At 42.8% G+C, this 27,777-nt stretch overlaps 2 protein-coding genes and 1 pseudogene across 3 annotated transcripts; 2 read left to right on the forward strand and 1 right to left on the reverse strand.

Annotated features, from left to right (window-relative positions):
- Positions 1–6,873: 6,873 nt before the first annotated feature.
- LOC123111884 (protease Do-like 2, chloroplastic) lies at positions 6,874–15,742 on the forward strand. The gene is made up of 21 exons (XM_044532762.1): positions 6,874–7,162; positions 7,260–7,391; positions 8,088–8,141; positions 8,400–8,473; positions 9,206–9,269; positions 9,840–9,884; positions 10,334–10,441; positions 10,763–10,840; positions 11,479–11,545; positions 11,661–11,719; positions 12,374–12,473; positions 12,808–12,887; positions 13,317–13,373; positions 13,529–13,632; positions 14,241–14,328; positions 14,421–14,506; positions 14,595–14,619; positions 14,715–14,786; positions 14,870–14,920; positions 15,007–15,067; positions 15,149–15,742. Exons 1-21 carry the CDS (start codon positions 7,004–7,006, stop codon positions 15,391–15,393), a joined length of 1,809 nt encoding a protein of 602 aa, XP_044388697.1. The 5' UTR covers positions 6,874–7,003; the 3' UTR covers positions 15,394–15,742.
- Positions 15,743–17,145: 1,403 nt separating this feature from the next.
- On the forward strand, positions 17,146–19,631 carry LOC123111898 (pentatricopeptide repeat-containing protein At3g05340). The gene has a single exon (XM_044532781.1). It carries the CDS (start codon positions 17,321–17,323, stop codon positions 18,971–18,973), a length of 1,653 nt encoding a protein of 550 aa, XP_044388716.1. The 5' UTR covers positions 17,146–17,320; the 3' UTR covers positions 18,974–19,631.
- A 401-nt stretch (positions 19,632–20,032) lies between these two features.
- On the reverse strand, positions 20,033–24,755 carry LOC123111891 (G-type lectin S-receptor-like serine/threonine-protein kinase At4g27290; annotated as a pseudogene). Its single transcript, XR_006454870.1, has 4 exons — positions 21,557–24,755; positions 20,941–21,480; positions 20,718–20,868; positions 20,033–20,630 (listed from the first exon to the last, which is right to left on the reverse strand). The product of XR_006454870.1 is annotated as a G-type lectin S-receptor-like serine/threonine-protein kinase At4g27290 (transcript).
- Between the last annotated feature and the right edge of the window lie 3,022 nt (positions 24,756–27,777).

The following is a 27,777-nucleotide window of genomic DNA, read 5'->3' on the forward strand; positions in this document are numbered from 1 at the left end:
ACACAGAACAATTCTAGTCTTCCTCCACAACTTACGTGTAAGTAATGTACTAATGTTATTCATGGTAATTACTGCATATGTTTCTGCTGACAGAAGACACGAGATTTCATTCTTTTAAATAGGCGAGGACCAAACTGGATTGTCAAGACGAGCAAGGGTTGGTTGCGCTTTTCAAGCACTTGTTGATGAAGTATCGTTCCTACCTGAGGCAAGCGCATTTCGATGGCAAGCCTCTAAACGAAATTTCTGTAAAGTCTCCGGTGCTACATTTATCTGATAGTGACTGGAATAATCTTGTTACACATTGGTCTCATCTGCAGCGTAAGGTACTGTCTATGATATCACATCACAATTTGAACTACATTTCTGCATTTGCCTTAACGTCTCACTAGTACGAAAACTGTTAGCAGAAGAACATTCATTCTCAAGGGACCACAAAATCTCACAACTATACTGCACACTGCATTGCTCTAGTGAGTACCACTTGCCCTGTATGACCATACTTACTTTCATAGCTGTTTGATTATGTAGCATCACTGCACATGTTAGCCTCGTTATCGTCCATTTGGTGGATATTATAAGATCCGTATGGACTCTTACATAAATTTAGAATTAACCCAATGCTTTTGAAGAGGTTTAGCTTTGCAGTCCTCTTGTAAGGACTGAACATCGTCTATCACTTTACTTACATTAACAGCTACTACCTCCGTCCCATAATATAAGAACATTTTGTACAGTACGCCAGTGTTCAAAACACTCTTGTATTATGGGAAGAGGGATTGGTTCATAGTGTACCATTCTGCATCTTATCTCCCTCGCCCACCATTTACTAAAAAATATCAGATCTATATTTAATCTTACCAAGAAGTTGAATACACAGACAATGCCAGTGCAGAAGTGTAGCCCATTTCTCTTGTCAGTACATTTTTTCCTGTAACGCTTGTACTTCCAGGGATTGGTAGTTGATTATGTAGCATCAATCTGCATCTTATCTTCATTATCCTCTATCCCTTACAGTATTATCATATCTATAATTACTCTCTACAAAATGTAGAGTATAGGCAATGCTTATGAAGAAGATTATGTGCTGAAATTCTTGAGTTATCCTTCCCTTGACATGGATAAGGGCATTATAAAGCCGGTGTTAACTGTTAATGTAAGTCAGTCCTTCTAAAGCCTTTATCCTCAACTGTTGTTTAATTTGCTCATACTCCCTATCGTTTATTGCTGTTTAGTTTGCTGTTTTTTTTATCAAAATGCATGTTTGCAAGAACCGTAAGTTCCAAGTTTTACTTGTAAAACCAAATTCCTTATTCATACCATGCACATTACTCAATATTCCCTATATGTATGCTTGTTTTTTGTGGATCTATAATCCAGTGTGTGGTGAAGCAGCCCACGTTTGCACCTTGTCGTCTCCTATTTTATCTTACTGATGTGGCTGATGATATGAACAACATGCCATGCACATTAACAAAAATAGATACAATGATTGTCTTTACCCTTCATCTATGCTTGTTATGTTGACATGGTAATCCAGTAGTGTGGTGAAGCTCCCTGCATTATGAACAATGCCAAATTATGCTATTGATATTTTGAACTTATTCTTTATTTTCTAATTTGAAATTGGATGGAATTGATAGCACAGTTATCATATTTGTTTATACATGTGCAAAACATGTCATCTCTCTGCTTGTTTCAGGGTGATATGCCTGATGGCATGCACAAGTCTGCTGAAGGCTGTGAGACAAACCCAACATATATTGCAGCAAAGAAGGCAAAACATCTTGAAGATAGCGAGACAACCCCAAAGTCTTGTCTTGATGCAGTGTTCAAATTACTTAAGACTAGCAGTCAGACAAGCTCACAGAATTCACTGTCTGGATCAGTTTGACTTCTTCAGTCCCAAGTTCCAGCAGAAAGGCATTCTGCAACTCAACTTCGACTTGAAGTCCTATCTCTAAGAAAGATTGCGGAGAACACCAATGTGAACCTCATTACTAAACAGCTACACCTGGAAGCTATGACCGACATGCTAGGCCAGTCTCACAGCCTTGCTCAGTAGCTTGCGCAATAGTTCCCGCGCAAGGCTAACCTTTCTTGAATTGTCTTGGAAGTGGTCTCGGTTCCGTATTATTTTGTTATGCTGCAATGGTGCCCAGTTTTTATAATCTGCTTCTTCGTTGCGCTTTATGATCACTAGTGGCGAAGCCCAGTGGATGTAATATACCATAAATCCTTTATTGTATAGTGTAGGTTTATTCTAAGTTACTATGACGTAGTTTCTTTATTGTATAGAGTAGGTTTGTACTTAATTCCTAATAATTACTGCTATCATTCGCTATCTGAAAAAAAACTGATGTAGTCGACCGGGCCGAAACATTCATCTCTAACGGGCTTGGTTTTTAGCAGGCCATAATTGGGCCGGCCTGCATCTTTCTTGGGGCTGAATGATTGGGGCCTTCACACTTTGCGCCAGGCCCACAACTTACTCCGGCATATATTCGGCCCAAATTTTAGTTGGGCCTTTTGTGGATCCAGCGCTTAGTTTGGCCCACGTAGCATTGGGCCATTGACAGGCTGAATATTCTACTGGCCTGTTACGGCCCAAAAGAAACCATGGGCCTTTAGCAGGCCGAAATGCATGTTGGGCCTCAATTTTCACTAGTCGTCGACGGGTCTTCAGCAGGCTGAAATGTAGACCGGGCCTTTTTTGGCCCAGTTATATGACGGGCCGTTACCAGGCCAAAACATATCTCAGGCCTTAGTTGCCCCACTGATATCATGTGCCTTTAAGAGGCCGAAAGCTTAGTACATGCATCAACGAGCCGAATTATACGACAGGCCTTTAACAGGCCCAAAGTCACGTTGGACTAAACTGTTGCCACCTTTATCACAGGTCGTTGGTAGGCCGGATGTCGCGTCGGACCATATACGGCCAATGGGCAGCACGGGCCATTCCCAGGCCGAAAGACACACCGGGATGAAATGGGCCCATGTCTACATCGGGCCTCTAGCAGGCCGAAAGTCACTGGGCTGTAATTGGGCCCAAACATTCGGCGAACAATTAACGGGCCAGATCTGACTTCGGGCCATAAATGGGCCTTTATTAAACAGGCCATTATTGGGTTGGCCCACTAGTACCTGAGTATGTACTACGGGCCTTTGACTAGGCCGGCCTTTTTAACCTATATGGGCCTCTGTTGGGCCCTGCCACGTGTCGACACATCATAGGCATATCTCCTCCAATGGACGGGCGACATCTGGCCCACCGAGGAGCAGACACGTGTTTCCTCTGGCCAATGAGAATTTTACACGTGGAAAATCACCATTGGTCCGGGCTGTTAATGAGTTATCGGATCCAAAACCGGACCCAATAGCTTAACGGCGAGCCGTTTCGGTGGATGTCACGTGTCGGTCACCCTTCACGAAAGCACTTCTATGACACGCGATTTATCGTCATGGAAGTGGACACTTCCATGATGATAATTTTGGTAGTGTCATGGAACACTTCTACGACAGCACATGTATGACTATCTTGATTCTGTCATAAAATCGTCATGGATGTACATGCATGACAGAAAACGTGACCTACTGTGACAAACATGTATCATCACGGAAGTGTATTTTTTTGTAGTGTATCTTTGCCGGGGGTGCCCAAAACTCCTTTTCGATGACCCGATAAGTACCCGGTACCCTCCAAAACACTTCCGGTGTCTGAATACCATCGTCCTATATATCAATATTTACCTCTCGGCCATTTTGAGACTCCTCATCATGTCCGATCTCATCCAGGACTTCGAACACCATTCGGTCACCAAATCACATAACTGATATAATACTATGTCATCAATGAACGTTAAGCGTGCGGACCCTACGTGTTCGAGAACTATGTAAACATGACCGATACACCTCTCCGGTCAATAACCAATGGCGGAACGTGGATGCCCATATTGGCTCCTACATATTCTACGAAGATCTTTATCGGTCGAACCTTATGACAACATACGTAATTCTCTTTGTCCATCGGTATGTTACTTGCCCGAGATTTGATCGTCGGTATCTATATACCTAGTTTAATCTCATTACCGACAAGTCTCTTTACTCGTTCCGTAATACATCACCTCGTGACTAACTCCTTAGGTATTTTCTTAGAAGCTTATGATGTGTATTACCGAGAGGGCCCAAAGATACCTCTCCGATACTCGGAGTGATAAATCCTAATCTTGATCTATGCCAACTCAACAAACACCTTCGGAGATACCCATAGAGCATCTTTATAATCACCCAGTTATGTTGTGAGGTTTGATAGAACACAAGGTATTCCTTCAGTATCCAGGAGTTGCATAATCTCGTAGTCGAAAGAATATGTATTTGACATGAAGAGATCAATAGCAATAAAACTGAACGATCATTATGCTAAGCTAACGGATGGGTCTTGTCCATCACATCATTAATGATGTGATCCCGTTATCAAATGACAACACATGTCCATGGTTAGAAAACCTTAACCATCTTTGATCAATGAGCTAGTCTAGTAGAGGCTTACTAGGGACACAGTGTTTGTTTATGTATTCACACATGTATTTAAGTTTCTGATCAATACAATTCTAACATGAATAATAAACCTTTATCATGAATAAAGAAATATAAAATAACAACTTTATTATTGCCTTTAGGGCATATTTCCTTCGTATATATATCTCAAGTCATGTGATATTCTTTGGTCAAGCATACCAGGGTAAACTTTTTTACAGATTGAATCATGTTCACCTGGAATTTTAGTATGAGTCCCCCTATTATTTTTATTCTTAAGTAAAAGATGGTATTTATTGCAATGTTGTAATAAGCCGCATGCAACATATACCTTGCATACAGTGATATTTTGATCAATGACTCTTTTTTCTGAGTTTGTTATTTTGTAACAACAAACAAATATTCAACTAGTAAACACAACAATGTAATAAATAAAAACAGAAAGATAAAACAAACAAAATGGACTTTACAAAAAGGGGGGAATAACAATGGGGAGAATAAAATAATATAATAGAAAAGTAAAAACCTACAAGGCTACAAAGATAGATACAATTGATAATACAAAGGTAATTAGGAAGTAGATAACAACCAAGGACAAACTAATAACATAGAAAAAATAAAACTACAAAAGCAGTCCATACTTATTTGGGGTTGATCCATTTGACTTCAGACGGAAAAGGAGGGAAGTTCATGTTTGCCACCCATTGCAGGAAGAAGGGCCCGTTCTGCCTGAAGCATTTCTCCATGGTCCATATTTGGCGCTCAACATGGCACGTGCAGGGTTCAGGTGCGGGTAATGCTCGCCCAAACCTGCTCCCATCCCAATATTTTTTCCCAAACCCGTACATGCATCCCGGGTTCCATATTGTTCCCATACCCGTACCCAGTCGGTTGCAGGTAATAGTGGGTAAAAATACCCATCACAGTCACCTTTAAATTCACATTTTTTTCATCTATTATTTTAGAATTTCAACATTTCTGTACGTAAAACACAACATTTAAAAATACCCATTTATGTACGTAAAACACAACATTTCAACATTTTCGTATGGAAAATGCAACATTTCAACATGTGTTACCCATTGGAGCTCGATGCGTGGCAGAAGGAGGTGCTCCTGCAGCCCGGTGGTGCTCACGTGGAGGAGATGAGGTGGAGGACAAGAGGTGGAGGCAGGAGATGGTCTGATCTGCTAGTTGCGTGGAGTAAAGGGAGGAGACGAGGAGATGAGGGAGGTGGTCGGTCGCATCGCTGCAGGCAGCCGACGGTGGCGGCCGGTGGCTCCTCCCCCTAGGGTTTGTTGTGAGAGAGAGAGAGAGAGAGATGGGGGCAAGGGAGTTTCTGTGGTGTGATTAACGACGCGGGAGGGGTACGGGGAGGGATTTGCGGCCGAGGCTGCGGCTGGGTAAAGCAACACTAGGGTTTTCACATTTTTAGTGGATGACACATATAGGGCCTAACTATCATAATGAATAAGCATATGGGTCTGCGGATACACGGGTATGGGTATTGCCTTCCCATACTTGTACTTGGCTTACCTGATGGGTATATTTGTTCCCATTTATAAAACCATGGGTAATTAATTTTTCCAAACCCTTACCCTAATAGGGCTTTTACCTGTCGGGTTCGCGGCTAGCGGGTACCTATTGCCATGTTGATTTGGCGCAACCCATTGAGAAATAATGTTTTAACTTTTTAAGTTTTTATAAATCTTAAAATTATGTCTGCTTTCTTCTAATTTTATAAATTGTTTTTGAAATATGGATTTCTATAAAATATAAATATTCATGTATATTAAAGTAAATATCCATGTATTTGAAAAAAGAAATGTGCATGTGTTTACCTAAAGATGTTCTTATGTCTGAAAAAATGTTCATATATCTCAAAAGGATGTTAGTAGCGTGGAAAAACTGTTAATTTCTTCCAGAATAAATGTTTTTGTATCTCAGAATAGATACTCATGCACATCAAAACAAAAAAAATATCAAAAGGGAAACAGACGAATAAAAAAAGGTGAAGTAAAACTGTGCATTTATCTCTGAAAAATCATTTATGTATTACCCACAAAATAAAAAAAACTTGTAGAAGGGATTTTTTTTATATAACAGTAAATTAAAAGTTGAACACATAAGGATTTCATTTTTGATGTAAATAAAACATAAAAAAGGAAAAAACAAAAAATGGAGAGAAAAAAGGAAAAATAAATAGAAATGGAAGTAGAGGAAGTGCTAAATGGACCGACCAACGTGGTGGACTGGTGGTACGCGGTACTTCTGGGCCTTCCGGCCGGTTATCCTTACGAAATCCCTTATCTCACGCGCCCCGCACGTGCCCCCCCTGCTTGCTCCACTCTCTCTCAGCTCTGCTGAAGAGAGGATAAGGAGCTGAGCTCCCTCGTCGCGGCGAGAGGGAAACCCAAATCAATCAAACCGCGCCCTCCAAGCACGCGCAGCAGCAGCAGCAGAAGCAATGGCTGCCCTCGCCGCCCTCTTCGCCTCCCCGGCCCTCCCCTTCCCCTCCACCTCCGCCTCCTCCTCACCGTCATGCTCCTGCCGCTTCCGCCCCGCCGTCGCCTGCGCGCCGCGCCACCCGCCCGCCTCCCGCCGCGTCACGCGCCGCTTCGACGAGGTGCGCTTCTTCCGTTCGTTGGCCGCCCGTGTCCCCGAGAAACGGGTCGAGGGGCCGCTTGTCTGACGTGCTGGGTCTCGTTTGGGGTGGTTCGCAGGTGGAGGAGGCGTCGAAGAAGCGGCGGGGCGGTGGCATTGGCGGCGGAGGCGGCGGTGGCGGCGGAGGGGGCTCTCTGGCGTCGTCAACGCGCAAGGATAAGGGGCTTTCCGTCGACTTCAAGGAGTCGCAGGTACGAAGCGCAATGAAATTTCATGTCTTTGGTTGTCCACATTGTACAGTGCTAAGAGTTTAAAGTAGAACTACGTACTACTCCAATTTAGGATGGACATTCCAATTGGCTCCATCTAGATTTCAACATTTCTGTATGTAAAACACAACATTTCAAAATACCCATTTCTGTTTAGCTTGCAAAACGATCTTATATTATGGGACGGATGGAGTAGTATCGAATTGCTTCCTGGTTCTGTAAGCAGGGTAGGGTAGTGTTTTGCTGTTTGGATTGGGTGGGTGCTTCGTACTACAATTCAGTACTCTCCATTGTCGTATGTATCTGTTTTCGGGGTATGCAAGTTGAACATTGCAGTCTTAATTGCCGGATTCACCATTTGATAGAGCCACATTTCCTTTTGTTTGCCATGTAAGTTCACCTTTGCAGCAATTACTCATGCCTACACTTTTGTCTAGAATCTCTCAATTCTCCTTCGGCGTCTCTGAGATCCTTAATGTGCGTTCTTACTGCCCTGTGATCTATTTCTGTGGACATATTAGCTATTGTTACCAATCACACTAATATCTCCCAATTCTTATATCCACAAATGTTCTGTTTTTTGTGGTAAACTGCTGCAAACTCTTTTGTCGCACTCAGTGTTGTGATCGATGACATCATAAGTTGCATGTATTTTCTGCTAACTATGTGCTGTGCTAGGTTGCTGATTTCGAGGATCTTGAAGAGGACAAATTCCTTAATGCTGTTGTTAAGGTGGGTCTCAAGAATATGTCCTGGCTGTCAATGATGCTAGACAATGCTAGTTTAGTGAGGGAACTTGATATCTGTGCTAGATGCTGCTTATGGTATTATAAATGTACTGTGTGTATAAGTAATTAAGTATGTCTGTCAAGCATAGTGCTCTAGCCTGATCAAAGTCAAAAGGTCATGTTACCTTGATTTTGTGTTGTAGTCTGTGCTTTATTTTTATTAACCATGTCTGTCAGGCTTAACTATTTGATCTCTTGTTAGGTCTACTGCACTCATATTAGACCTGATTATGGGCTTCCTTGGCAGAAGCAAAGGCAACATTCAAGCACTGGGAGGCAAGTATTGGCCTCATACTTATATATGATTAGTTGATTACGTTGTTTAGGACTGCGCTACAAATTTCACGTCAGTTTATTTACCATGGCATATCAAACGATTTTCATGGCAAATTATGTTCTCCGAGGATGGCAAGTTTAGTTGGCGAGCACGGCAAATCCACCTCAATTCATTTTTTTGTTAGAAAATTGTTGTGCTTGCAAACTAAATTTGCCATCATCGCACCAACATAAATTGCCATGAACACATCAGATTTGCCATGCCTAAAAATCTGACGTCAGATCTTTAGTGTTTCAGATTGTTTATGGTAGTTCTTTTCATTTACCTTTTTATATTCGGCACTGACTATTGAGTGACATCCCTTGTCCTGTGTGTTTAGTGAGTGGATGGGAAAGGGTACTGGCTTTAAGCATTTGGATTCAATATGCTGCAGTTAGGGATATATTGATTTAATGATGTTAGATGGGTGATGTAGTGTTCCTTTTTTGTGTTATGTTTCACAAACTGACTGGACAACTTCACAAGTAAATTGTAACACATATCTGGTTGTTGTTTCATTCTGAAAGGCCGGCATCCTTTTTGAAGTCTTGAACAAGCAAGTCTCACTTTTATACCTTAACCTTTATCTGCATATCTGGATGCAGTCACTCATTTCAATTATAATTTTAGTGGTGATCCTCGTGTCTTGAATTTAGAATTTCTGCTTATCTTAATACACATCTCTTTTGCAGTGCCTTTATGATTGGTGATAACAAACTATTGACAAATGCACATTGCGTTGAACATGACACCCAGGTGCTTACTTAATTAGACATACCTATGAATTTCTTCTTTTTATTTTATAACAGAGTTTTGGATCCACATTTTTGTATATACCTTCTTTTGAATAAGCATTGCTTCCTAACATTCTTCTTAGGCAGAACAATCAATTATGTCACTGATTTTAGTTTGAATGACCTGTAAGTTGTCCCGAAACCTGGCTAAAAAAAATCTTATATTCTTATTTAGCTGGGTGTACTATCCACATGATCACATCATAGCATGGGATGTAAACAGAATGAAGCTAATTTCAGCTCTGAGGCGCTCCAGTAATGCAAGAACTGCACCAACTTGGCTAAAATCTTGTCGTGGCTCTAAAACTGTGAAGTTTCAGTTCAACCATTAACATGTATTTTGACTCTAAATTGCTTTCTCTGAAATTTTTGGGATTATTTAGTTTTGGAGTTTTGAATAACCAGTACGGATTAGAGTAGACTAATTCAAAAGTTCTGACAATAATTCAATATGTTGTACCATTTGTTTTTGGCGGCTAATGATTTAGTTATGCCATTTACAATATTAAACTAAGTCTTCTTTTATATACAGATTAAAGTAAAGCGAAGAGGAGATGACAAAAAGTACGTCGCCAAGGTACTCTCCCTACGACTATGCTGCTTTATCGACATTTTATCCAAAAGTGTGCTCACATAATCTGGATTACCTGAACATCGGCACATGCTTAGAGCGTTCTTATATAAGACACTCCCTCACCAATGAGTAAACCTCTTACTCCTGAATCCTGCTGTTACTGTTATGTTCTCTTGCGCATATCAAATCTGGCTTGCCAATTTTTTTGATTGGCCACATTCCTCTAGATTGGTAAGGTCTGAGTCTCTACAGTAGGCACATAGGATTGCTTACAAATCTAAAGAGAAAATAATAAGTTCATCGGATGATGATTTGATTGTCTAACATTTGGAAAGGTTTGCTACTAGTTAATGTTACTAATATCTTTTGAAATACGATTTTTGGTTATTAGTTGCAACTTTAATTAACTTCTTCCAAAATCTGGTTTGGTTGTCTGATTAAGTAGTTTACAGGTCTTAGCTAGAGGCACAGAATGTGATCTTGCGATGCTCTCTGTCGAGAATGAAGAGTTCTGGCGAGGTACAGAACCACTTCAACTTGGTCGTTTGCCATGTCTTCAGGTAATTAACTATGTAACGTTCGAATGTACCATGTACTTACTGAAAAAGTGACAGTAGCGTCAAATGAACCAGGCCTTCGTTATTACTCCCTCCGTCCCGAAATACTTGTCATCAAAATGAATAAAAAGGAATGTATCTAGACGTATTTTAGTTTTAGATACATCCTTTTTTGTTCATTTTGATGACAAGTATTTTCGGACGGAGGGAGTACTATTTGTAGTTACATTTGTAAAGATATGTACAATACTGGGTTGATATTGAGTGATATATCATTTTTCCATTTCTTTTGCCATCTGACATTGTTCTGATGGTTTATCTCAGGATTCAGTAACTGTTGTCGGGTATCCTCTTGGTGGAGACACTATATCTGTGACAAAAGGCGTTGTATCACGCATTGAGGTGCTATCTCTTGGCTCATTAAGTTTTCTTTACATTGCACTTTTTGAAAGGACTCTTCCCCTAACAAGGAGAAAAGTGATGGTGTTTCATGCATACAATGATTGCCCTATTTCTCAGCTATCCAAAAAGTCCTCGACTCCTTGTATGTTTGTATAGCTGTTCGATAGCTAATACTCTCTTTTTCTCCAGCGCATGTTTCTAGGATGTGGAAACAAATTAGACTGCTTTCCATGATAGTTATCAACATGTCTTTCTGGAATAGTTGCTCACGAGTTTTTGTTGCTGTCAGAAAACGACCCTCATCTTCTAACATTAGCTAAATAGTTTTAACTAGTTTGGTAGGTAAGTAGTTATCAGTTACTCCGTCTGTCTCCAAATATTAGGCTTATAATTACAGTAGCTTCGTTTCAAAAGGTCAACTGTACTATTCTCTTGGTCTCATGACCTTGTTTGACCAAAATTCGTATATGCCTTATGAAACAAACGAAGGGGGTGCAAAATAGAGGTCATTCTGTTCCATGCCACTCACCGAAGTTACAGTAAATTCAGAATTATTTCAGAGGTGTATGTTGATATTCGCATTTAATATTGCTTTACTATAGTTGCACTTATACTACTTTACATTTGGAATAGCCCAGGTCACACCATATGCGCATGGAACATCAGATCTTCTTGGGGTTCAAATTGATGCAGCAATAAACGCAGGTTTGCTTTTACCTTGAACTTGTGATTTGCTTTAGGAAGGGCTTTCCTCTCTTTTTTTTTGAAGAGGGCATATTAAGCATCGATATTGTATTTGGTATTGTTTGCTTTCTGGCAGGAAACAGCGGTGGACCGGCTTTTAATGAGCAAGGGGAATGCATTGGAGTAGCATTTCAGGTACTTTCACTGATTACTTGCTTACATAGCTGATGTGTGGAACTGTGGATATAAGTGATGTACTCCCTCAGTTCTAAAATACTTGTCGTGGTTTTATTAGCCATGTAATATCCCTGTTGTATAAGGGTTTATCTGCATATCTAGTTATTTACCACACCAGTATGTGTGTCAGTGTGAGTACATACGGTCTATGGCCTCATGGAAATACAAGTTTAATGTTTCCTCAGATGGTATCAGAGGCATAAGGTCTCAAGTTCAAGAGGTAGCCACCGTGCTATTAATAAAAATAGTTGCGGCTTCCATCTAGACATGAGGGGAAGTGTTTTGGTTTTGGGTTCAGAAAATTCCAGGTTATATGGCTTTGCTGTATCAACTCAGATCAGATTTACTTAATCATGGATTAGAATTGCATCATTTAACATTTTTGTAAGCGATGACCACTTTGCTTTTCTACTCAAATAAAAGACTATCTTTCCCAAAGTTTTTATTAGCAAGCCTGAAAGATACACTCAAAGCCCTGTTAATGCGTAATTTTGATGAACATCAAATGGTTAAGTACATTTGGTATGAATGTACTTACCCAGATATGTGTCTACACTGTTGAATGTTTATCTTGTATTTCTATTCCCTTTCTTCATGCTGTCTTTTGTTTAGGTGTTCAGGTCAGATGAAGCTGAAAATATTGGATATGTTATTCCAACCACAGTTGTATCCCATTTCTTGAATGACTATCGGAAAAATGGAAAATACACAGGTAACGTACATATATCTTTGGAAACAAAACCAAAAACTGTGCCTTAAGTACTTAATTATACATTGACATATAACTTATTACAGTCTGTTCATTTGCTTGCAAAATTTGTTTGGTCGGGCTCCCTGTTAAACTTTAGCGTTGTATTAATTTTGGCATTTTTCTGAAGCCTTTTTCACCCCCTAAATATATTTACAAGTTTTTCGTAATGTGTACTCACCGAACATGCATTCATTAGTAAAACTGTGTGATGACTGATAAGATGCTTGTTTTCGGAGGGTGAAGTTGCTGTTGTATGTTCAAGTTGATGTCCTCAATGTGTTCAGACATTATGCAGGATTTCCTTGCCTGGGCGTCCTACTTCAGAAATTGGAAAACCCAGCACTGCGTGAAAGCTTGAAGGTGCCTTCAAGTGAGGTATGCTATCAATATGTGTTCAGCTTCAGCTTGTGGATATGGAGATTTATTAGAGATTTTCGAACAAACTCTCATACACAGAAAGGCACATGTATTTCCATATGGTTTAGCCAGTAGTTTCTGGTGAGATCCATGTCATTGACGGCAGCACTTTGTATCGTGTCTACTGTCTAAATGCAGATGTACATCTGTATTAGCAGAGAGTAGTCAGTGTGTTGTGTAGGATTCTGTTATCTATGTCTGGTAGAGATTACACCACAATAACCCATTTTCCCTACATAACAAAATGCTACAGTTAAATAAAGAGATACTGATTTATATCCAACAAACGTATGTTCTGAAAACTACTCTCAGTTTTGTCCTTACCACTGAATAGTTCTCTACGTTTTTCATTATTCTCCTATAACATGCCATTTTAATTGGTTGAAGGGTGTTCTTGTCCGCCGGGTTGAGCCTACAGCTCCAGCCAGCAGTGTTCTGCGAAAGGTAAAGTGCATCTGCATCTCTTAGATGGAGTTCATAGACTTGCTACCTTTAGGTTTTCTTCGCGCAAATGAATCTTTCTGAATTAATAGTTACCAGAACGGTATTTGCTACATTTGCTTCCTTTTTAAGCTGATCAGGTGTTTGTTTTTCTCCAGGGAGATGTGATAACAAGTTTCGATGGTGTTTCGGTAGGATGTGAAGGAACAGTACCATTTCGGTCCACTGAGCGAATTGCTTTCCGCTACCTCACAAGTCAAAAGTAAGTGCTTTATCTTATTCCTCACAAGTACTATCATTTTCTTAATCATCTTGAAGTGCTTTTCCTAACCTTATTAATTTATTTATGTTCTGTTCTAGTGCAGAACATTTTTTTTCACCAGTTTCTAGTGGTCTGAAATTTCATAATGGCACAATACCACAAATCTATATTTTGACAGCCATAACCAGTGGGCTTTGTTTCAACATGTGTACAGATGCATATAGATGTCACATTCTCTGTCATTTGTATGGATGGGTAAAATGAAAATCATGCAATCACCCATTGACATGTTTCTATTTCATGTTACCTTCTGAACCTTCATTAGTGATTCAGTAGTGCAAAATCATGGAGAACTAAGCAGTCTTTTATTATATGTGCACTGTTCTTCATTTGCCTAAAACCCTTGTGTAATGCCTACGAAGCTCCCTCTTGATCTGAATACCAAAGTTACAAGCCTTTTCCATCTGAGGCATTGCAATTTTGTTCCATTAATCTGTATGTGGATCATATGAATTTGACACTAGTGACATCCTTTAACATCTGAAGAAAATAAAATGTTCCAACATGATAGCATGAACTGCACTAAACAATGTTATTTTATTAATCAGGTATGCAGGTGATGTTGCCCAACTAGGTATCATTCGGGGAGGCAACATCATGAAAGTGCAAACCATTTTGCATCCAAGAAAACATTTGGTAAGACACTGTAACCCTTGATCATTTCATGGGCTAAAACTAGAAATGTAAAAATTTCACCGATTTCACAATTTTCTTCATCCTCAAATAAGGTGCCATTCAATGTTGATGGGGGTCAACCTTCTTACCTGATAGTTGCCGGCCTTGTCTTCACGCCTTTAACAGAACCATTTATAGAGTAAGTAACCAACTATTTCCTCTTTCAATCCGTGCTTGGTGTCAGAAAGGTTGTAGTTACTAACACGTAAATTTATCTTCATTTGCAGGGAAGAGTGTGAAGATACTTTAGGGGTAAGATCATTCCACATGACCATCCTGCCTGCAGCTTACCTTTTCGGAAGATCTGCAATCTCTTACTGTTATTGATATCTTGTCTTTGTGTACAGTTAAAATTGTTGGCGAAGGCACGATACTCTCTATCAACCTTCGAAGGGGAGCAAATTGTAATTGTATCTCAGGTGTGTTGTATTTCGTGGTTAGATGAATTGACTAGTATTAGTGCTGCGTGTTATCACGTTCTTAAGTTATCAATGTTGTCCAGGTACTGGCGAACGATGTCAACATCGGGTATGAGCACATGGGCAATCAACAAGTAAACCTCTTGTCTCTTCCACTTCTAGCCATCTTCTTATGCATTTGCATTCAGCTAATGTTCCTTTTAATCAATAATTTTATCAGGTCATAAAACTAAATGGAACTATGATAAAGAACATCCACCACCTTGCTCATCTAGTGGACAGTAAGTACCGGCTGCCTCCTGTTGAATAACCTTCTAAAGCCACTTATTCATGCCAATCTTACCGTTAATACAAATGTGTAGCCTGTCAAGACAAGTTCTTGACATTTGAATTCGAAGATGACTTCCTCGTTGTTTTGGATCGGGAAGAAGCAGCGGCCGCGTCATCAGATATCCAAAAGGAGCATGCCATCCCCTCTGTAAGGTCATTGGATTTATCTGAGCCCTACGTCGACACAAACCATGATGTCCAAAACCAAGGCGAGGATTTCGGCGACAGTCCCGTGACAAACTTTGAACTGGGTGTTGATTGTCTGCTGTGGGCGTGAGAAACTGCTATCGCTCCGTCCTAGAAACCAAGAGCGCCCCGGTGAAACCAAGCATGGGGGGTTTCAGTCGAAAAATGGTAATAACGCCTGTGGGTTTTTTCCATCTACCCGGTGGCAAATACACTTGACAGTGGCAAAAACCGAGCCATGTTGTATTTTGTTGTATCTCAATGCTGGAAGCTTTAGCTTAGGTGTCATTTAGAGCATGTTGTATGTTAAAATCACAGAATGTTCCATTCATCAACATTTTTCGGGGGATTGTGGCCCTTGGCCGCCCTTTGTACAACTAGGTAACAAACGATTCTTTAAATTCTCAGAAGTGCAATAAATCAGAAATTTTGTTGGATTATTTTCTTTGCTATGATCAAGGTTCAAAAATCGAATACTGTGCTCAGACCAGGTGTGGTCTTAAAAGAGCGATACGATTGACATTGTAGCCGATTGGCCGATGCAAACTATGTCGCAAACCAAAACGTTTGATAAAAAATACAACATTTTTGTTGTACAAGATGTACCAAAATACTGAAATCCAATGGTCTATTTGAACTACCGACATAAATTCAGGAAAATATGATTCATTTACCCTCCTTTATGTAACATTTTATTTTAAGCCACACCTAAACCGAAGGCAGTATTTGAACCGCTGCTGCAAATTAATGAACATGCAGTTATTTTGCTCTCATTCACTATATGTTTGCTTTTTAAGTCATACTTAGTGCATCTCCAATCCGTGTGCAAAACATTCGGACATTTTTTTGCCATCCAATGTGGTGCCGCATACGTCCCCGGGCATGTCTGCGCGTTCAAAATCCCGCAAACCAAATCCAAAGTTGGGGCGGATTTGCGGGAGACCGGACCTCCTCCACGTAGGACTCCAACAATCCCGGTCCACCCAAATCCCCACCCGGAGCCCGCACATTTGGCCATATCTGCATTGTTTCCGCATCAAGCCCGCGCATCGCCACCCTCTCCAGCCGATTGCTGTCACTCTCCACCCTTGTTCCCGCCCTTTTCGTCGCCCGCCACCGCATGGATCCGCTCGTAGCGTTGCTGGAGCCGGAGGAGGAGGATCCAAAGGTGGTGGCCGCCTGAAATATCAACTTGGCGACCCGCAACGCGCCCCGCTATGTCGAAAGGATCAAGGAGAAAGTGGCTTTGGCCATTTTCGCAAAAGGGGATGATCGTTAAGTTAGAAAGCTCACTGGTAAATGTGAGTATTCGTCTGCTCATGTGATCTGCATGATTTAATTTTTTTTTTGCGAGAATGCATGATTTAACCTTGACTGTTAATTTGATGAAAATATATTTGTTATATGTCATAAAAATCATATCATTCGAAACTTTGTCCAAATACGAATACCATGATATAATTCTTATGAAAGATAAAACACATTTAGTATGTTAAATTAATGGTCAAACTTGAGTTTTCCAACACACAAATTTTAAACTTAATTTGAATCAAGAGAGAAAATAATAAATAGTAAAATCCTATTTTTTACCCGCAAAAAAGTAAAATCCTATTTCTTTCACCGTACAGAATATCGATGAAAAATAATACTCCCTCCGTCTCATAATATAGATTCTTTTTCAAGCTAGTACTTGACCTAAATATGTTTTACAGTATCGTATATGGTACAGTAGTAACAATATTATTCTTATTCGGAAATTAATAATCTTCCCCGCAATTTTTTTATTATTGTTAATATAAAAGCTGAGCATGTACATGACCCTCAAGAAAATGGCTGTCCCCGCGCTCCTCAACTACGCCTACCTCAGCGGCCTCCTCTCCCGCTGCGGCCGCGCCGCCGACCACCGCCTGGGCGCCGCCCTTCACGCCACCGTCGTCAAAAATCCCGCCCACTTCCTCCTATGCCCGCTCCACCCCTCCCTCCGCCACGTCCTCGTCGCCTGGAACGCGCTCGTCTCCATGTACGCCAGGTGCGGCCGCCACGACGCCGCCGCCAGGGTGTTCGACGAAATGCGCGTCCGGGACTCTATCTCCTGGAACTCGCTCATCTCCTCCGCCGCCGCCTCGTCATCCGGCGCCGACGACGCGCTCCTACAGTTCAGGCGGATGCTGCGCTCGGGCCTCTCGTGCGACCACGCCACCTTCACCACAGTCCTGTCTGTGTGCGCGCGTGCAGTGTCCCTCCCCGCGTGTGCCATGGTACACGGGCTGGTCGTCTCGCGTGGGTTTGAGGGCGAGGTGTCCATCGGGAACGCGCTAGTGACCGCCTACTTCGAGTGTGGATCTCCGGACTCGGCCAAGAGGGCGTTCCAGGGAATGACAGGGAGGAACGTCATCACGTGGACGGCGATGATCTCTGGGATGGCTCGAGCAGAGCTCTACGAGGACAGTATCCTGTTGTTTCGACAGATGAGGCGCACTGTGGACGCCAACAATGCGACATACTCGAGCTCCCTGTTAGCCTGCGCTGGATCTCTGGCAGCCAAGGAAGGCAAGCAGATTCATGCCCTTATTGTGAAGGCTGGACTCGCGACCGACCTCCATGTAGAGAGCGGGCTCATGGATGTGTACTCTAAATGCGGCTTAATGGATGATGCTCTGAGTGTGTTCCGTGCATGTCGGCAGCCTGACGAAATTTTCTTGACAGTCATTCTGGTCGGATTTGCTCAAAATGGACTGGAAGAGAAGGCGTTCGAATTGTTCGCTGAGATGGCGGGTGGAGGAATTTGCATTGATACAAACATGGTTTCTGCAGTTCTGGGGGCATTCGGTGCCTCCGCGCCAATTGCTCTTGGGAAGCAAATCCATGCACTGGTCATCAAGAAGTGCTTTGGAAGGAACATATATGTCTGCAATGGTCTGATCAATATGTATTCAAAGTGCGGTGAGCTGCAAGAGTCTGTCCAAGTGTTCGATGAGACGCCCAGCAAGAACTCAATCTCATGGAACTCGATCATTGCAGCCTTTGCGCGGCATGGCCAGGGTTCTGAAGTCTTTCAACTGTTTGAATCCATGAAAGCCGACGGTGCCAATCCCACAGATGTCACGTTCTTATCATTACTTCATGGTTGCAGCCATGTTGGATCAGCAAAGAAGGGACTGGAGATCTTGAATTCTATGTCATCGCAGTACGGAGTCCTCCCAAGGGTGGAACATTATGCATGTGTGGTCGACATGCTTGGCCGAGCTGGTCAGTTAGACGACGCAAAGTCATTCATCGAGGATGGACCTTTCAAGGACAGTGCTATCCTTTGGCAGGCCTTAATGGGAGCTTGTAGCTTCCATCAGAACTTGGAGATCGGGAAATACGCGGCTGAGAAGTTGCTCCTTGTGGACCCCGAGTCCCCTGCTTCTTACGTCTTGCTATCAAACATCTACTCAGCAGAAGGCCGATGGGATGATCGAGCGAAGGTTATGAAGAAGATGAGGGAGATGGGTCTGAGGAAGGATACCGGCAAGAGCTGGATCGAGCTCGAGAAGGAGGTTCATTCTTTCGTCATCGGGTCACTCACGTCTCGTCCTGATTCTGCTCCTGTTGATGATGTGCTGCTGCAGCTGTCTGCAGTTACCGGTGATCATCAGGATGATGTGATGGAAGACAATGCTCTGTGAATGGGACGTCTGATGTGTGCATACTTGATTCTGATGCACATAATATAGTGAAGGCTATTCCATGACCATGGCCTTCACGGTGAGCAGAACCCCAGCAAGACCATGGCTGGTCTTCAATCACGCTGTTATGATGACATGGGCATGGACATGTATGCTTCATGGCGAGTGGCGCCCAAGTGTGGATCAAGGGGAAGGCCATGTCCCAGATGAGCTGTGTGGTTTGGCCGGTGGCTCCTGGAGATCACGGCAGATGCTGCTGGATTGGTAGCGCCTCGAGGAGGAAGCATAGGTTTGAGCAGCAGCACTCGGCTTGACAACGCCATCAAAGAAGATCAATAGCTATGTGCTCAGTTCATCATTATATACTATACTCTCTCTATAACTTAATGTAAGACGTTTTTTTGACACTGTCATAAACTCTAAAAACGTCTTGTAAAAGGTTACAGAGGTAGTACATAAGGATCTATTTTGGAACACATGATACGAAAACACGGAGACGGAAAAAAAATGTAGAGTTAATTTTATAGATGGAAGACAAATCGTTCTGTAATGCTGAAATTGGTACAAAGTGATGATTCTGAAACTTAAACCGAACAAAGCGTGGGATGACACGTTGATGAAAGGAAAATGGATCTGCCTTGCAGTTTTTGGCTTTCTAGTCTAGCCCGTGCCCCGTGGGCATCATTTTCTATGTACACCCAGTTTGAGTTCGAAAATACATTGATCATCATCCTAGCAATTTGACCCATGTTAAAGACGCCATGCTTAGTAACCATCCTAGTCAAATTTGAACAAAGGTTGGTTTCTCCTATGAGATGCTGCTTCAGTGTAGACCATCAGTGAGGTATGATTACAAAAGGGCCCTATCTAGGTTTTAGGGGTCTTTGTTCTCAATCTTTGCTCATGAGCACTCTGTCAAGCGTCTCAGTATTGTCTTAAATCCAAGCTACCAACGACAGCATTAAATCTGTTTCACCACCCGCAGAAAACTGGGTTTGCTCTGCACCATAGAAAACCACCAAGATCCATATGAAAACCTTGTCTATATTGCAAGTGAAATTTTACAGAACGAAAGCTAATATTAGAAGATAGCCAAAATGGAAAGGCTGCAAATTAACTATTGATGTACATGCATTTGTATGAGCCGCATATCACAGCTAATAATACTACTGACATTTTCTCCAGCAGCAATACCATAATCCCATTCCACAGCAAAACTGACACTGAAGATAACCTTGGAGGCGTGTAAGACTTTTCATCATAACCATGAAACATACGCACCAGGTACATCAAGCTCATCTCTAAAAGACAGTAAAGTAACACTAGTACAAGCTGGTTTCAGCAAATGCTTCAAGCCTCATCTTGGCTCGAGCTTTGTGATGGTCATTCCATTCGAGGACGCCACTTTTGAAGTATTATCACTGCATCCACTACATCCGTCAGAGAAGGCTGGCATGGAAACAGAAGGGAGACGAGCACTCTGGTTGCTGAGCATGACATTCACGGACGACATTGTCGGCCTATCTTCAGGTCTGTTCTGCACACACAGCAGCCCGATTCGGATGCATTTCAGCACCTGGTCAACGTGAGAAGGATGGCCGCTAAGGGATGGATCGATCAACTCGACAACATTTCCCCTGGTCCAGTGTTCCCATACCTGCACCAGATTGGTAAATTGTTCAGTTATTATGATAGAGATTCAGCCGCGCACAGAGTTAACTAGCTTTGGTTCTTAAGTACTTACAAGATTTACGAGATAAACATATTGCCCGGAGTTGCAGGAGCCGTTGTTTCTTCTTCCCGTGACGATCTCCAAAACTAAAACACCGAAGCTGAACGCGTCCGACTTTGCTGAGTATTGACCATGCATGGCATATTCAGGCGACATATATCCACTGCAAGAAGAACATAACTGTTACTGTAGGTTCTACTTTGATGCCTAACTACCAAATGCTCACTGTGCTTACTATGTCCCGGCAATACGTCTAGTGACATCTTCTGATTGATCCCCTCCAAATATCTTTGCTAAGCCAAAGTCAGAAATCTTAGGGTTACAATCGAGGTCCAACAAAATATTGCTTGCTTTCAGGTCCCGGTGAACTATCTTCAATTGAGAATCTTCGTGGAGATATTGTAATCCCCTAGTAACTCCACTGATAATCTTGAATCTCCTTCCCCAGTCTAGGTCTTTGCATTTCTCAGAATCTGTCATTCAGAATAGAAGTATCAGCATTGCAGTGAAAGTTTGGTGGCACTTGCACTACTACTATTAAAGCTCGGAGTGAAAAAGTTGTACCAAAAAGAATGGTATCAAGGCTTCTGTTGGGCATAAATTCATACACAAGTATTTTCTCTTGTTCTTCCAAACAAACACCAATGAGGCTCACAAGATTCCTGTGGCGAAGCTTAGCAACCAGGACTAGTTCACTTTTCAGTTCCCCTATTCCTTGTTTGGAACTCTTACATAGCCTTTTTACTGCTATTTGTTTACCGTCAGGCAGGACTCCCTGTGGAAAAAGAAAAATACACGCTCATTGGTAAATATATAAAGTTGATAAATTCTACGTATGGCATGGTTTGTACCTTATGAACCATCCCAAAACCTCCTTTACCAAGCATAGTTCCTTCACCAAAGTCATTTGTAGCTACTCTTAGTGTTGACAGATCAAGAAGAAGTGAATCAATGCTTTGAATATCATCCAGCAGATCACTGTATCTGAAGTCAGTCTTGGATATCCGAAAAGTCCTGTCTCGGCGGCACGTCCGAGATAGAAAGAACAACACAATTGCAAGGGTTATCAAAACTGCAGCAACCCCACCAACAATTGAACCAATGACCATTGTTTTGTTCCTTTGCTGATCTGGCAGCTCGGATGCTGCAAGCCTGAGGAGGAGTGTGCCTCCTCCAATTCCCCTGTATTGTTCTTGGAGATTAATCAGGTCCCCATGCCAAACAAAGCACCCAGTGTAATTGTAAGTGTAAGCTGTGCAAGAGCAACTATTCAGACAAACCACCTCACATTCCTGAGAGCTTGTAGACACTGCACCCTGAGCGTTATCAGGTAGGCGCACATCTTCCATGAGATGGAACTTATCAGACGGAGTTTGTGCAGAAGTCGAGTTGGTCTGGCACTGCAATGGTGTGTTCCTCTTGCACCCACCACTATAATCCTGGAGATCCCAGTCACTCTGAACCTTCTGGCTGAACCCCTTGACACAGTTGCAGTACGGCAGGGCATCAAGGCTGCAGCAGCCGTATGCCCCACAGAGAGCATACACCTCACACTGAGTCCGTGGCTGGGCCCAGAACAAGACCCACTGCTGTCTGGAATCCAACCATGACAGCTGCTTGATCTGTCCGGTCACGTCAATGATGAACCGCGAGACTACTAAATCATTCTTCATCGAGTAGTAGAAGTAGCTTTCTTTGGCGTTGTTGACGAATTGGAAGTCGTAAACGTAATCGGCCGTCATCTCTGGCATATGGCTGAATCTATTGCCGTCCCAGAGGCCACTGGTCCAGTAGTTTACGGATTCATTCCACCGAATGAAGTACTGCGTGCTGCCATTGGGGTCAAGCTCCAGAGAGAACAACCCAGGAGATGGGTCTACGTTGTTCTTCCAAGGAACAAGCTTCTGGCTCAGACCCGTAGTTTTGTTCAGCCCGAGCTTGGACCCTGGAAGAAAGGTGTTCGTGGGATGGTCTATGCTTTGCCAATAAACCATGGATGAATTGGAGGCATCGGTTAGTTCCAGGCTACCGCTGTCCCTGATGATGGCCATGGTGGAGTTGGAGGCTATACTTAAATTAGTCGACCATAGCTGCCGGTTCGTGGCTATATGACGGAGGACAAGATTGCCGTCGCCGGCAATTTCCAAGGAGGCGGTGGTCGGGTCAGACACCACCACGTCGGTGGTTGCCGTCCACACGGTGGTCACCAGTGGTACAGTGCTATACCATATGGCTATGTAGTAGCGGAAAGTGGTGGTCTTACCTTGTGGTGGAGAGTAGAAGCCCAAGGTGAACTTGCTGCCCTGGGACACAATCTTCTGTGACCCGGACAACGGTGTGGTGGAGTTGATGGTGTCGATGGCTGTGCAGAGTAGGATTTGGCCGAATAGGAGGAGGAAGGCAAGAGGAGCCATGGATGGGAGCTTGGAAGAATACCCAGCCACCCAGAGCTGGAAGGAGCATGGGAGTTTGAACTTTGTGAGTAACTCGTGGTGGTGCTTGGATATAGAGGTTTTTAGGCTGGCAAGCAACAGGACTCCACCTCAAATTAGTAAGGCTCCTTCTTTTACACTATCTAGGCTATTTGAAAGGTACACACACCCAACGCCATTATAGTTCTGAATGATGGATCAGTTAACAGAATGCATACTAGTCACTAGTGTTGAAAATTAAGAGAGGATTGACTGGGCGTTTTCTCCCTTGATAGACTGCTTGCCTATTTTATTCATTCCAGCTCAACTGATGCACTGCCTTGGACTTTGAAACTTGACCCAGAGTGTCGTTCTCGGTCAACAACCAAGCTCAGTTTCCAGGAAGCTTACCACCGATGGGCAGTATTCAGCAAAGACTGCTTATGATTTCCAATTTCTCGCTAGAAGTCCACAGAAGCAGAATTCATTGAGTGGAGAGCCAAGGTGGAAGGAAAGTGACAGTTCTCCATATGGTTCCTGTGCAGCTGATCGACTAACAGCCTTGGGAATTGGGATGGACCATGATGATGCTTGCAAGCTCTGTGATCAAGTGCTCCAATTGCAAACCATTTGATTCTGCATTGCCCATTCGCCAAAGAAGTTTGGTCCTGTCTGGCTCTCACATCCCAACAGCCACGTCCAGTAGCCTCCCAGAAGCAGCCCTCACATCGTACACAAAAGCCAAAATTGTACTAAGATTGAGACACTTATTTTGAGACGAAGGGAATATTTGTGTACACAAAAGCCAATTTCTGCTCTGATGGTGACTTTAGCTGGAAAGCAAAAAAGAAGACTTGTCTAAAGGCAGAGAAGTCCTGTCCGCAGCGAAAGCTGTATGGTACTATTGTTGACTTGGAATAGCAACATGTAAATCATGTAAGACTTGTCTGTCTAAATATCCCCCCTCCCCTTTGCAGCTAGTATGCACTTTGCTCGTTGCTTCAGATTTACAACGAGAGCTTGGAGTGCAATCCATTTTTTACCAGGTATGTGATCGCCGCATCAATGGTATGCCCCAGGTAAGCACAATTTGTGACTTGTGAGTAGAGACTAACCTCAGGATAGAGGAAAAAACGGCGGCACCGGGCCTTGGCCGGAGCCAAGGAAGACGAGGGCGGGCACTCAGGTGATCCTTTCTCCCTCCCGCCGGCTTGCTGTCGTGCCACCAGTCGATTAGTGCGCCCCCCTGGTGTCCATTAGGTACTTAGGTTGCTGGTGCAAGCTTATTCAGGACGCCCCTTAGGTGCTCGCTGAAATGCCGGCTCCATGTTGCTTGTGCGGGGCATCTCTGCCACCGCCTCGGCACGGGGCAGCCGCCGACGCGGACCTTGTGGATTTTCCAAGACGAAGCGGACGACGATTTAGCCGTCGTGGTCTCCCGAGCGAACATGGGGTGGGCGCGGGTGACGTCGAAGTCATCGACTATGCTCTAGGCAGGTGGAATTCCTCTTGATCTCCCCTATGCCTGATTTGTTAAGCTCACAAAAAATGGCAGCGTTAGAATTGAACATAACGGTACCAAACGGCGGCAGAGAACAAGTTATACTAGAGATGTTGGTATCACACCTGTGTTATTAACCGGTTTGTAAAGATGCTGCAAAATCAGTCCGACAAATGCCTTGATTTTCTTGGTTGTACGTCGAGGGTATCCTTGATCACGCCCATACATCTCTAGCATGAGGGCAAAAGAGAAGAGCATGCTCCACAGATTCTAATCTATTGCAAAAATAGCAAAGCTCAGAAGAAGGAACCCAACACATGCTTAACTGAACGCACACCGCTTCTACCTGCTCCGTTACAACCCAGTTGCTAAATCTAGTAGTGTATTACCTCCGTACCAAAATATAAGACGTTGTAGGCTAAACTAGCCTACAAAAATGTCTTATATTTTTGTACGGAGGAGTATATTTGAATTTTTTGAGGGGCTGTAAATTGGTAAAATTTATTAGAGAAAAAAAAACAAGTAACAAGTGTTACAGAAGATGGGCAAGAAACATCAATCATGATGATATCTTTCTTATTTTTCTGAATTTATTTATGGGCGCAGTGGAAGGATGATCAATGTGACAGTAACATGTCAAGGCCCGCAAAGGTTTAAACAAAAACTGCACTGCAAGAGAAAAGCATATATAACGTTATGAACATCAGAAATTGACACTCACCATTGTAGTCGCCCTCTGTAAGTCCATATGCATACATAATAGGAACACAAGAAGTATATAACCTGTCCCTGTGAAATCAGAATTTACTTGCCTACAAAACCTTTGACCATGATAAAGTGAGGAAATAACCCCCAAAACCTCAGGCTGCTGTCCATCCGTGCTGCATCCCGAAATTTCTGCAAGTTAGCTCTTCTGTTTCTGTGCATAATTTTGGAATCCTATTTATTAGACTGGGATAGCATTCATGCATCTGTATCAAAGAGCAATACTCCCACCCCAACCAGAATTCTCACACAGATTTGAGGAGCCAGATGAACGGCTACAGAAATCAAGAAGCGTGCTTAATAAATTACAAACTAGGATAAGGCTAGTCATAGTGGGTAGTAACTTAGACTAGTAACATGTTTATGTTACTAGATTATGTTACTACCATCATAGTTTAGTGTCATGCAAGCCTTCATTTATTATGTTGTAGACTCATTTTGCATTGGGGTGTGTTATGTTACGGTAACATATTATGTTACCACAAGCATCTCTCTCCTCATTAACTCTAAGCCACATAAGCATATATATCTTGGGGTGCGTTATGTTACTACCTAAGTTACTCCCACTATGGCTAGCCTAAGGCTGGTCATAGTGGAGAGTAACATATACTAGTATCATGCATATGATACTAGTGTATGATACTACATCTATAGTGCATAGTATCATAGATGGTCTCATTTATTGCCATGCATGACACATAGTAGCATAACATTTATTATGTTACAGTATCTACCTATGTTACTACTATCCTCTCTTTCTTCTTTAATTGCCTGCCACATAAGCATGTTTCCGAGTCCCAAGTATATGATACTAGCTATGTTACCCCCACTATGGCCAGCCTAATAGAGTGACCATACACATACCAAGAACGCAAGACTAACTAATTCTACATCATAAGAGGTTCAGACATTTAGGTGCGGTTAGGCCAGTTGCACCGCAATCATCATAGTAAGCTGTAGTGAGTCTCTGCACAAAACCTTATCATCATAGTAAGCTGTAGTGAGCCTCACATTCCTTCAGGAAAATCAGGGTACTCACTACTCAGCATAGCAGAAGATTTCACCCAAGATTCAAACAAAGTAAGCTTCCGAGTATAAAGCAGAGTGTTCTTTTTATGTACGCAAAAGCTAAAGCAATTAAGAAAATGTTAACAAGTTAAACTGAATTGGTTGGTTCAAATATTTATGTATAATCAAATCGTTGGCCAAAATGTTTATGTATAAGCACAGGGTCAAAATGTTTGATTGCTTGGGAAAATGTTTGTAAACCGAAAAAATTTGGTGGTCTAGGCATTAAAAATCTAGCGGCTTAGAATAATTGTCTGCTTATGAAGTTTGCCTACAAATACCTCACCCATCATGCCTATAACCCTCTGCTATGGATCTCTTGGGTAGATAAACAACACCTTTGTAGCTTGCCACACATTGCGGCCTGCCCAAACCCCTCCTTCCTCACCAAAATCATCCAAACACAACTACAGTCACTGCTACAGATGACCTTTGTGCTTACAAATAATGGCCAGAAGACCTTCTTCTGGCTAGATACACGGCTTCTCCCAACCACCATCGCTGCTACCTTCCCGAGCCTATACTCCCACTCCACCAATGAGGACATCCCTGTGGTGCACATCATGCGTTACGGGCTACAAGCAAACCTAACGAACAGGCTCACTTCGGCCGCCTTGCGCGAGCTAGATGCTCTCTGTTTATTGTTGCAGGATTTCCAGCTGACGGACGGCCCGGACGAGCGGTTTCTCATACATGGTCAACAGTTCTCACCCAAAGCGGCTTACAAGATCATGTTGCATGAAGAAGTGGAGGATGATCATGCCGACTTAATCTGGAGGTCTCGTGCTCCACATAAAATCAAGCTCTTCGCCTGACTACTGTTTCGTGATCGGCTAAACACCAAGGCTAATCTGGCGTATAAACACATGTCTGATTCCGCAGCCTGCCAAAGATGTGCTGCCTCCTCTGAAGACACAACCCACCTGTTCATCTCCTGCCCGCGCGCGGCAGGAATCTGGGCCAAGCTCGGGCTCTCGCCCATGCCAAGATTCCAGGATCTTTGGCTGGTCCCCTCTCCTGACCAGCTTGACGATCGTGTTTGGCCAGAAATGCTCCTGATCACCCTTTGGAGGATTTGGGACTCTAGAAATGCTGTTGTTTTCCGCTCGCAGGATCACACACCTGATACTACCATTCGAAATATTGTAACGGACTTAGAACTATTCTCTCATCGCTTTCGGGACCCAGTTGATAAGGTAGCTGCCACGTCATGGCTTAGCTACCTTGCCGCACGGCTAGCCGTGCCCTTGTAATATGTTAACTGCCAGGCCCATCTTGGCCACTTGACCAATATATACAGGTGGGGATCCTCCCCCCCCCCCCGGTG

The sequence above is a fragment of the Triticum aestivum genome, chromosome 1B (genome assembly GCF_018294505.1).
Source record: "Triticum aestivum cultivar Chinese Spring chromosome 1B, IWGSC CS RefSeq v2.1, whole genome shotgun sequence".
In the NCBI taxonomy this organism is placed as follows: Eukaryota; Viridiplantae; Streptophyta; class Magnoliopsida; order Poales; family Poaceae; genus Triticum; species Triticum aestivum.